General features: G+C 35.6%; 1 protein-coding gene across 1 annotated transcript in view; it reads left to right on the plus strand.

Moving 5' to 3' along the window:
- Positions 1-12,846, plus strand: part of LRP1B (LDL receptor related protein 1B) — a 2,016,348-nt gene that overhangs the window by 1,974,474 nt on the left and 29,028 nt on the right. The window contains exon 86 of the mRNA XM_030916410.1: positions 807-911. Within this exon, the coding sequence (XP_030772270.1) occupies positions 807-911 (105 nt within the window). The remainder of the gene's footprint in view (positions 1-806; positions 912-12,846) is intronic.

A 12,846-nucleotide genomic window follows, 5' to 3' on the forward strand; every position in this document is an offset into this window, starting at 1 on the left:
AAATGTAACATGGCAAGTAAAAAATATCTCTGTTTTTCCCAGTATTATTATGTTTATTTTTACGATGTAGCAGTAGTTATTTATTCTTGTCCCTAACATGCAATGTGACTTTAAACTTAGAAACATTTTGGTAAGTTTTTCAAGAAAGCCTGTCTCATTACTTTGTTGCCATATTGCACATTGCCCCTATAATATAACTGTTTTTTTAGTTGTTGTTGTTGTTGTTATGAACTACTCCATGTTTTTTATGTTAGAATAAAAATAGTTCAACATTAGTTACAATACATATTCAAAGAGAAACAGTGGAATAAAAATGGCTACAGGATAACCCTCCACTTTCTTCTGAAAAGTGGGGTCTAAAAGTCCTAGCATTCTTTGAAACAGATTTTTCACTTTAGAAGAAAAGCTAAAGCACTTTTTTCCAGAGTACTTGATCATGTGGTTTATCATTCACACAGACATCACCAAACCCTACTTACATGAAAAAGGAACAAGATATTGATGCCAATGTCCCCTGGAAGTGTAAATGATAGACATTAGAGTATATTTTTTCACACAAATGTTTATATTAAATGAACTGGTTGAAAATTTGAAAATTATCAGAAGGAAAATTTTATGGCATCATTCTAACTTAAATTAAATAAAAACTGCCTCTAGTGAGTCAAGTCAGATGTCCTGAAAACTTCCTTTTAACCAGCCACTCCATCTCTCCTATATGATGAATATTCTCATCCACAGAGAGTTTATGTCAGTTTTCAGCAATAATGTTGGCAATAACAACAAAATTTTTGTCTTTTTTGTTGCAGCTGCACTAATGGAAAGATTGCCTCTAGCTGTCAGTTATGTGATGGCTACTGTTACAATGGTGGCACATGCCAGCTGGACCCCGAGACAAATGTACCTGTGTGTCTGTGAGTATTTAATCAAGTCATTGGCATTTTATAATAAGACTTTGTATTACATGAAATCCCCGTTCTATTATTCTCCTTTCCTGGGGTAATTTTAAATGAGTGTTTCATGGACATCTCTGATCAAGTATTGTCCCTCCTCAGCTCATGTGCTGCAGAATCTCCTCTTTCATCAAATTGCTAATGATTTCATGAGGAAGAGCTCATTCTGTTCTTAGCATCATACCATTTCAGACATGCATAGACCTTTGAACTTGGAAATGCCAGAGAAAATTGTAATAATTCTATTGACCTTATTCTCATATGTGAAGCCCAGAGATAATCATCTTTTATGAATCCTTTGGTACTTATGGCCATTTTTTTCAAAAGAACTTGAATATTCTTTCAAATGTATAATGCTATTTGATGTTTGTATGAGACTTAGACTGTTTTATTATGTAAACCTATTAAGCCCCTGGCTCCTTTAGAATAACTTGAGTGTCTGGGTTTCTCAACACCTAGGAAAAATATTGGGTATAACCATAGGATATATTGAGATATACCATTGGGTATATCTCAGGAGCACCTGAGAAAATCTGGAATTTAACATTTTCCCCCCTCCATGATCTGATTATCCAGAGTGGACAATTTGAAATAAAATCATTCAGATTACATGGTCACTGTTGGGAGTTTCATCACTGTTTGACTGGAAGGATGATGCCCACGTATAACCCACATCTGCATCCCGCTCCCGACCTTGTCAGAGTAGCATGTGATGAGTGTGTTTGAGAGAGAATTGAGCATATCTGGGAACCTTTCATTCAAATGTTACTATCTCTGTATGAAATGAATTTAAAACATATTTAGCAACAAAAAAGTCAGACGCTTTATTTAGCTGTATTTTACTGAAATTCTGCAGATGCTCTGTGGGGTTTAAAAGTCAGCGCTGTGACCAGAAAGAGAACCCTTGTGATCACTACTGTCAGAATGAGGGGATTTGCACTTTAACTGCGTTTAATGAGCCGAGATGCAAGTAGGTTTAACCTTCCACTTACCGCTGCGCTTCGTGTGACATCATTTCAGGCCACAGTTCATTGGTTTAAATCATGAACATCCACATGCATTTCACAGAGTATACTTAATCTTGGGGCTCATCTGTGTCATACACACTTAACCTTTGCTCCACTCACCAACAAGTATGTGCACCACAGACTGCTAGAGTGTCTAGAAATATAATACATGTAAAAGCTTGTGGAACTGTTTAATAAAAATACATTTGCTAGAAAAGAGTAGCTTTTAATTAGAGAAGTACAGAAGCAGGTGTTTTAAGACTATTTCTGTATACTGTATTTGAAATGCTAATTTTTATTTAGTAACTGACTTTTTATTTCAAACACAGATGAAGCGCTATATTTTATTTTCCAAAATTTTACTGAGAACTGCCCTACCTTCATCAGTAAGACCCTCTTTACAGATGAAAAGTCTTAGAGTAAGACCTTTTTTACAGTCTGAAAAATTTCCAGAAACTTTGTTTCTTAATAGTTTAAATCATTCTTTCTTGATTCAGTTTGTAGTGTTTTGAACACATATGCAAAGTAAACTCATCTACTCTGAGAAATTTCTAGGATCACCTTTGGGGTAACTGTCAATGTTCATCACAATGGAAATTATTTTTGCATTGTGCCTTTGAGCTTTAGAGATCGATCACATCTGGCGTATACTCCTTAATAACCAGTGTCATAATGAGTAGCCCTGATTGGAATCTGATCACTTCCAGTAATCTCAAAGTACCTAGTAGTGATTTTAAAGCACAACTGTATTAAAATTCAGATATTTTATTACCAAAATGCTACTATTTTATTCATAATGAGTTGCTGAGACTTGAGGCAGAGGCTCGAGCTGAAGGAGTTTTGTTGTGAAGGTGATACTTGTTGGCATGTAAAGGAAAGTCTTGTAGATCACCCACAGGCCACAGGGACTCTACATCAAAAGGTTTGACCACACTTCAAGTAACAAGTGATTAGGGCTTGAACTTGGGCATTGCAACAAGAGAAAAGAATGAAGAGAACAATAGATTCATTAACATTTCAGAGTTAGTATATCTAAGGTTCTCCTTGGCCAAAAATTGATTCAGGTACTTATTTTATTTCTATTTTAGAATACCAGAAATGCTTCCTCTGAATCCCAGTCTTCATTTGTCCTGCCCCTGTCTCACTAATTCTGGGCAAAATATATCCATTTCAGGCCCACCTTTCCCATCCAAAAATAGGTCTCAGGATGACTCCCTATCCAGAGAATGTACCTGTGTTACCAGAATAAAAATCTCTCACAGGTGTAGCAGCCCACATTAATTTTTTTTCCCACTTTTTGCTCTTACTAAGTATCATCAAAGTCATACAATTTAAATATAATTGGCCTATCTAACTAGGAAAAAATATATTAATTGTGGGAGCTTAAAGCAACCTCTCCTACTTTTGTGTACTTCTGTCTCTATCTCTGTATCTGGCTCTTTGGAAATGTGTGTACCTTGGTCTTCTATGCCTTAAAATCTATTCTGATAGTGGGCATAATGTGTATACAATCAACCCTCTATATCCCTACACTCCACATTTGTGGGCTCAACCAAGTGCAAATCAGAAGTATTTGGAAAGAAAAATTGTGTCCGTGCTGACCCCATACAGACTTTTTCTTTCCAAATTTTTCTTTCCAAAAATTGTGTCCGTGCTGACCCCGTACAGACTCTCAAGTCTGTACGGGGTCAGCACGGACACAATTTTTCTGTGCAGACTTTTCCCAAGTCGTTATTCTCTAAATAATACAGTAAAACAACTATTTACATAGCATTTACATTGTATTAGGTATGAAAAATAATCTGGAGATGTTACACATATAGCGGAGGGTGTGCATAGCTTATATGCAAATGCAATGCCGTATTTTTTATCTGGGACTTGAGCATCCGAGGATTTTGGTATCCAAGGAAAGTCTTGGAAACAGTTCCCCACAGATACTGAAGATGACTCTACTGCATTCCTCACCCACTTAAACCATATAAGAAGCAAGGAAGAATTACACTCTGTTATTGTTTATTCATCAATTTATTTACTAAATATTTAGTAATAATCTATGATGAGTGAGTCTCTGTAAAATTTTGAAGACAATAACAGCTAAAACTGACCTAGCAAATACTCTGTACCACGTACTGTGTTAAACCCTTTACACATTTTATGTGTGAAGATAGACTGTTAACCATAAGTATTATTATTATCTAATTGTTATTCCGTTTTCATAGATTACAACATTAAGGTCACACACTAGAAAGGGCTGCATGTCTGAGACACAGACCAGCCCCGTTCAATTCTAAAGTCCGTACCCTGATTATAATTCTTACACTGCATTGCAGTCTTTATGCTGTAACAATCTCAATAGTTTTTACTTTAGAGGAACTTAAAATTCATTTTGGGAAGATGAATGCCTTTTAGAAAATTAAAATATCTTTTGATAATTATTATAATAGAAATATGATCAAAGTGCTCTGGGAAAACAATTGAATAGAGATGAATGAATGATTCCTAGTGGGAGAGTGGGAGGCTTTATACATGAAGACACATTTTCACAGTATGTTTAGAAAACATATTGTAGCCCGGCGCGGTGGCTCAAGCCTGTAATCCCAGCACTTTGGGAGGCCGAGACGGGCGAATCACGAGGTCAGGAGATCGAGACCATCCTGGCTAACACGGTGAAACCCCGTCTCTACTAAAAACTACAAAAAACTAGCCGGGCGAGGTGGCAGACGCCTGTAGTCCCAGCTACCCGGGAGGCTGAGGCAGGAGAATGGCGTGAACCTGGGAGGCGGAGCTTGCAGTGAGCTGAGATCCCGCCACAGCACTCCAGCCTGGGTGACAGAGCGAGACTCCGTCTAAAAAAAAAAAAAAAAAAGAAAACATATTGTAGTTTTATAGGAAAGAACGGGTTGAAAATCTTTTTCAAAAGAGGGTATAGCACAATCAAAGGAGAATAGATCTAAAAATAAAAGATAAAGGTAGCTGAGAATAGAAAAAGGTTATATGCACAACAGAAGAAGAGAAGGAAGAGATATGTTGCGGACAGTTTATTAGGTACATTTTGTGCCATGACACAAGAGTCGGTTTATGGAAAGAGGATTAGAAAATTAAGGTTGGAACCCTCAGAAATACCACTATTTTGCTACTGTCTCAAACAGGAATCAACAAAAGTAAATGAGAAGATTTAGAAGTTGAGGGAGATTTACTGAAGAGTAGATTCCTACAAATCAAAGGAATAGAGTGCCAATGAGTATCAACTCCAGACAGTTCAAAGAGGACAAGTGTTATAAATGGTTTATTGGATTTCTCAGTTAGACAGCCAGTGTGAAAGCACTGTTTTGGAAGCACTATAAAGATAGAAACCAGACTATAGTTAAATAATTAAAAGGAGAAGAAGTTGTGAAAAATGTAGATTATTTTCTGAAAACTTGGTTATGAATTAAATGAAAAAAACAGTAAGTAGTATCTAGAGGAAAATATTTTTATGACAAGAAAGACTAATGTATTTAAGAAGACTGTTTTGCACTGTTCAAGGCCTGCTGTTAGGACCTGGGAAGGAGAGAGAGATGGTTCAGGAGGATTTCACACTCATGTTCCTCAGATTTGAAATTTCCAGAATATGTAAGATTGCCCTTGTTTTACCTAGGATATTTATAAATCACATGGTACTAAAATGTAAATGAGTATAAGTAAAATGTAAAATAAAGTGTCAATGATCATGGACAATAAAAAAAAAAAGAGTCCAGCTAAGGGAATATGAAATCCTCAGATATCTTTCTAGTGGTCAATTTTCCTCACCAGAGGAGATTTTTGGAAATAGTTTTTAGTCACGGATCTCAATTGGCAGTGGTCATGTATTGTTAATGAAAAGTAAGTATGCACTGTTTCATCTAAAAACCTTTACAGGAAACAGACATTGCTTTCAGGGATACAATATAGTGCTTGCTTTAGTTTTGCTGGTAATATATTTTTATTTTCTTCATAGATTGAAAAACTATTTGAATTGTGCAAAACTTACACACTTTTGGACTATCCATATAGTATCCAGATCTATGAAGGTGATAGTTTTTTTCACATAGAAATGTTATTACTGTAGCCTTCAATTTAAGGAATAAATTTGTTCCTTGAAAGGATTCACTTTTGTCTCCTGATGGTCATTTTTACTTATAACTATGTGTAGAATAAAAAGAAAACTCCAAGAGAAGCCTAGAAAAAAGAATAAAAACTAGTCTTTTTTCACATTTATTTGTGGGACATTTTTACATTTATAAAAGTAGATATATTGAATAATATTAAAACAATGTATTTTTTAAAAAAATCTAATGTGTTATTTTGACAATGTTTGTACTATTAAATAAGTTTTATTGTGAGCTATAGAAATCACTACTACTGTGAAGAATTATTGAACTCAATCGTAACTTGACCATGACTTCCTACCTTCTAAGATTTCTCCCTAATGTTAGACTGTTATTACATCAATTTTTTTTTTTTTTTTTTTTTTTGGCAATCTTACCTCCCCAGCATTACTTCTCAGCAATATCCAAAATAGATTTCATGCTCCGAAACTAAAGAAATGTAATTACCCTACCTGCCCCACTACTACTATCCTATTGACATGAACACAGGCACACACACGCGTATACTCACTGCATAACACAGCACCATTCCACACTTAGGTGTCTATGCTCAAATAGCTCACTGAACCCAAATGTGGCTCCTACCTTTTTTTTCTAGTTAACCCTTATTGTCTCATTTGTCTCAACTCAGGTATCCCTGTGTGTGGCACATAGCTAGTGAATAGTAAATACTGATTGAATTGGACTTAAGATCTCAAACTAAATAAATTAAATTTCATTGAGAAAATAACATATATGTATATACATATATATGTATATACATGTGTATGTATACATATGTGTGTATATATACACGTGTGTATATATACATATGTGTGTGTATATATGTACATATATACATATATATAGGCAATTTTTTTTCATTTTATGGGCTGAATTGTGCCTCCCTCTCCCTGAATTCATATGTTGAAGACCTGATACCCAGTATCTTGGAATGGGACTGTATTTGGAGATAGGGCCTTTGAAGAGGTGATTGAGTTTAAAATGGCCAGGTGTGGTGGCTCATGCCTGTAATCCCAGCACTTTGGCATGCCGAGACAGGCGGATCACTTGAAGTCAGTAGTTCAAGACTAGCCTGGCCAATGTAGTTCAAAACTAACCTGGTCAACATAGTGAAACTCTATCCCTGCTAAAATTACAAAAATTATACAGGTGTGATGGTGCATGCCTGTAGTCCCAGCTACTTGGGAGGCTAAGGCAGGAGAATGGCTTGAACCCGGGGGGCGGAGGTTGCAGTGAGCTGAGATTGCACCATTGCACTCCAGCTGGGGTGACAGAGCAAGACTCTGTTAAAAAAAAAAAAAACCCAAAAAACAAAACAAAAAATGTTTCATTATGGTGATTCCAAATCCAATTTGACTGATGTCTTTGTAAGAATAGTGATAAGAACAGAGAGGGAGGTATCAGACACATTGTACACACAGTGATGACCTTGTGAATGAACAGACCATGTGAAGGCAGCTCTCTGTAAGCCAAGAAGAGAGGCCTCAGAAGAGACCAAAATGTGCTGACACCTCAATCCCAGCCTTCCAGCTTTTGAGAAGATAAACTTCTGTTGTGTAAGCCACCCAGTCTTTGTGACTTTTATGACAGCCATAGCAAACTAATGAATATTTTGATACCAGAATTGTGGTGCTGCTGTAACAAATACCTAAAAATGTGATTGTGGCTTTGGAGTTGGGTAATAGGAAGAAGATGGCAGAATGTTGAGGGACATGTGGAGAAAAAAAAAAAAAAAAAAAACACCTCAATTACTTTTAAGAGATTATTGGATATTAAAGTTACTTCTGGTGAAGTCTCAGAAAGGAGGCACATGTTTTTGAAAACCAGAGGAAAGGTGATCCTTGTTAAAAGGTGACAAAGAGCTCCACTGAACTCCGTTCTGTCTAGTGTTTTGTGGAAGGTAGAAATTGCAAGTGATTAATTTTACATTTAGCAGAGACTATGCAAAATGTGAAAGTCATGGCCTGGTTTCTCCTTGCTGCTGATAGTAAACAATGAGAGGGGAAAGATAAACTGAAGGAATTGTTAAGTGAAATTAAAAATTTAGAAAATTCTAAGCCTCGTCATGTTGCAAAATTAAGTAGAAAGTATGTTTTGAAGAAGAAATCAAGGGTATGGCTGAACAGTCATTTGCTATAAAGGATTATGGGTGTGACTCATGGATTCAACCACCTCAGCATTAACTGCTGCCATATGTACTAAAGGGGTCAGAGAAAGGGTAAAATGAAGGAAGACCACTGGATTTTTGATGTATCACCAGATGCAGTTTGGCTGGCAAATCCACTGGTGGCCAGTCTATTAAGAACATATTTTCAGACCAGGTGTGGTGGCTCATGCCTATAACCCCAGCACTTTGGGATACCTAGGTAGGCGGATCACTAGAGCTCAGGAGTTCAGGCCCAACCTGAGCAAAATGGCAAAAGTTGGCCCATCTCTACAAAAAAAAGATAAAAAATTAGCCAAGCATGGTCCTGGAGCAGTGACAGACACCTGTAATCCCATCACTTCAGGAGGCCGAGGCGGGAGGATCATGAGATCAGGAGATGGAGACTATCTTGGCTAACATGGTGAAACCCCGTCTCTACTAAAAATACAAAAGAATTAGCCAGGCATGGTGGCGGGAGCCTGTAGTCCCAGCTACTTGGGAGGCTGAGGCAGGAGAATGGCGTGAACCCGAGGCGGAGCTTGCAGTGAGCTGAGATCCGGCCACTGCACACTGCATTCCAGCCTGGGCGACAGAGCGAGACTCCGTCTCAAAAAAAAAAAAAAAAAAAAAAATATATATATATATAGCCAGGCATGGTGGTGTGCGCCTATGGTCCTAGCTACTTGGGAGACTGATCTAGGAGGATCACCTGAGCTGGGGAAGTTGAGGCTGCACTGAGTTGTGATTGCTTCACTGCATTTCAGCCTGGGCAATGTTGTCTCAAAAATAAAACAAATAAACATATTTTGTATCGGTTTTTGCACATTTACGTAGCCTTTTTTTGGTTATATATCCTCCGCAGCACAGCGACCACTCCCCTTGCAGACTCCTACCACTGACGACTAGGGAGATATGGAAATGTACCAATAAACTTCTCCTAGATGTAAATCACCAGTGCTTGGCATTCACAAAGGGATATAGTAGAGGAGAGTGAGGAGGTCACGGACTCCCCACTTTAGAAGTATTCCTCCTGTTTTCTAGATTTTGAATGCCTATTTAAATTTATATTCTGCTCACATCAGTCTCCTATATTGACAACACTAGAGGGAACCATTTATTGGCCAGTATCTTCACTATCAAAGGTGGGCCAGACAGTAAAGAAGTTATGTTGATTCCACAAGAAGAAACATTAACAGGAAAGAATTCAAGTTCTGGATTCGGACTTCCCTGGATTCAGATACATATTCCTCCATTACTGTTGGTAAAGCCTATTAGCCTCTCCAAACCTTAGTTTCTTCCTCTTTAAGATGATCATACTAGTATGCACATATAAAAACTTCCATAGGAAATAAATGCTATGTGGGGACAGATACAACTAATCTTAAAATCTGTGCTTAGTGACACTAGGTCTTTTTTATTTCTGCATGACTTTGTTATTAAAACTAGCTTTTATTTTTAAATGTTGAAGGTGTATCACTGTGATATATGGTTTTATTGAGGTAACTTGCTGGAGTTTCCTTGGGCATTCCATACTCTAGCTTCTATTTTCCCAAGAAGCTCCTAGCTAAAGTTTTGTCATTGTAATCAAGTAGCAAAAATTAAGTCTATATTTTTGTACATATTTCATTTTCTTCTGATATTTTAATACTAATTCTTCTGAGAAATTACTAAAGGTTCTCTATATAACTAAAGACACCTAACTCAATTCTTTCTGCATTCAAGCAGAGAATAATATAAACTACTTCCTTGCATACTATAATTAAGAAAAAACAAACTTTCAAAGCCAGTATTAAATTTACCTTCCCTATTTTATTATTTATGAGACCATAAACTGTTTTAGAAATAAAAAATTAGCAATTCTGAGAATTTCTTACAATATCCACGTTTCCTAGTATTACCCACTGTTATTTTGGTTTCTGTTCAGTTCCTCTATGTATATCTAAGTATATCTATGTAAATATACTTTTGCAGATTATATACTAAAAAATGATACACTCATGTTTATTTACTATACATTACAAACAGCGTTGCATGTTAATTTGTATAATTAAATGCTTTTAGTTTTAATGGGTGCCCAGTGTTCCAATATCTGGATTTTCCCTACTTTAACCAACACCATATCATTCAATAATTAGGTGTGTATTTGTTCATCTTTTACTACTTTTTTCTAGGATATAAACTTCTGTACATTTACATAAATGTCTGAGTACTCATATCATTCATTTTCCGAACTAACACTAAGAATTAGAAATATGTCCAATGTCATAGATTCAAGCTCACTGTCTCTTTGGGCAAGTTACATCCCCTCTGTGTGTCCCATTTCCCTTGTCTGTAAAATAATGGATTTGGACTAATTGGTTCACTAGAATAGTATAAAACTATGAGGCTCATGTATTTAAATGTGAGTTCTATTTGGATTTTGTCTAGAAATGGTTACAGCTTGGGCCAGAATCACAGTCCCAGATACAAATTTTTCCCAAATTTCTCTAAAATACTTATGTAGACACTGAAAAGACAAAGATTGTTACTAGCAACAAAATTAATGAGTAACAGAAAACCCATTGTTAACACTGTTGTTAACATTGAGGAACTGGTCATAACATTCTTGAGTCAAAAATACATATTTCTGTTTAATTTTCCTTTATGATTTCATGATTTATTTCCCTCATGCTCTAAAATAACATGGTAGTGTATGTCTAGGTATATAAGTAGCCTAAATTATGCCCAGCTACAGAAAAGAGAATCATCCTTTTCACCTTTTTCTTATTATAAATCCCTATGCCAGTAGACCCACAGACTATAAGAGTTAGAGTCTCAGCTTTCTGTCCCTTGCCTTGTTCATACATTGCCTGGTGAGATTAAAATATACATAATATATTTTATCTATAATTATACATATATATAATTTAAATATATTTATACATATAAATATTACAGTGCCAATATTCTCTTCTTATAGCCATTCATCAACAGATATTTACTGACCAACTACTATATACCAGACACTATGCTATTCACTAGAGGACGTATCAGTGAACAAAACAGACACAAAAAGAAAAATTGACTTTGTGGAACTTCATGTCTAAGAGGGTGAGGACAGAAAATAAAGAAAATAAATGTTTACGATATTGTTCAGTATGTTAATAATGTTAAAAGCTGTTAAGAGAAAACCAGAGCAGAAAAGAGGGATATGGAATTTTGAGGGGAGATTTAAAATCTAATATTAGGATTGCCAGTGAAAGCCTTCCTGAGATGATGGTATTTGCATGAAGACCTTAAGTAAATGTGGGAATGGGCCATCTGGCTATATAGGGAAAGGGATTTTCGTCCCAGAAACAAATCAAAAACAATAAATACAAAGGTAGGAATACCACACAATTGTGGCTAATAATGTAATATATATCAAGCATATGACCCAATCTTATAAAAGGTATATATATACACACATACACATATATTAATATATACATATATATGACAAATGTGTATATATCTATGTATAATACACATGTACATACACAGAGAATATTAAAGTCAGTACATAAAAATGTTAACAATGACATCTCTTATTGCTGGAATTTGGGTGATGTTTAATTTGTACAGATAATTTTTATGTAATTAATATTCTCTTTTAAAAATAGAAGAAAATACAACATTTTAAAATTATTTGAAATGTCAGAAAAGGGACAACTCAAAAGACCTAACTTTAATATTGCATTGCTTCTGAAATCACATCAGTTCAGACACTCAGTGTTTTTGAAATGGCAGGATGGCAAAACTCCAGGACATTCCTTATAATATATATTATTGCTTCTTGCCCATAGCAAGAACAATTCTCCATGTGGTCGCAAACAAGATAGCAATGTTAGTTTTTATGTTCTACTTCTTCGTTGGAAACAAACACTAAAAATAACTTGCTGTGAGCGTTTTGCCTGCATCTTTTTTTTTTTTTTCTTTTTTCTTTTTGGTTAGATTTATATGGGCATCTGTTTTTTGTTTATCTTTTTGGGGAAAATGGTTCTTTATAAAATCATCTCCTTTCTTTCATCATCTTTGTGTGTGTGTGTGTGTGTGCGCGCGCGCCCGTGCGTCGGTTTTTACATTTATCACATTACTCTATGATATTCCATATTTTATGGCTACGATTGACCTCTCATCTGTGTGTGGCCTTTGGACATGAAACATATTTTTATGAAATTGGCCTGGGAATGCTGCCTGTTCTATTCCATGGCTCCTTTAAATTTAGATGTCTGTTTCTCTCCAGCAGGTTGTAAATTACTTCAAGTAAGAGGTTATGTCTGATTTATCTATTTTACCCCAATAGGTCGCATGTATTCTCCATGTAATATGTTCTTAATGAATAGTGTTAAATAATTACTATTAGTTCCTGTATTGTATTATGGGATATGGCAGCTTATGATACACTTATCATTCTATCACAATTATAATAACACATCTTCCTTCATTAATACATTTTCAAAGAATGGAGAGTCAGAAAATAATAGAAAAATGATTTATTTTACTATTATTTTTGATCGGTTTTCTCATCTCTATGATACTTTCTAAAACTATTATATGATGTTTCCTGAGTGTTCTGGAACTTACACTAAATA

The sequence above is a fragment of the Rhinopithecus roxellana genome, chromosome 14, assembly GCF_007565055.1.
Source record: "Rhinopithecus roxellana isolate Shanxi Qingling chromosome 14, ASM756505v1, whole genome shotgun sequence".
In the NCBI taxonomy this organism is placed as follows: Eukaryota; Metazoa; Chordata; class Mammalia; order Primates; family Cercopithecidae; genus Rhinopithecus; species Rhinopithecus roxellana.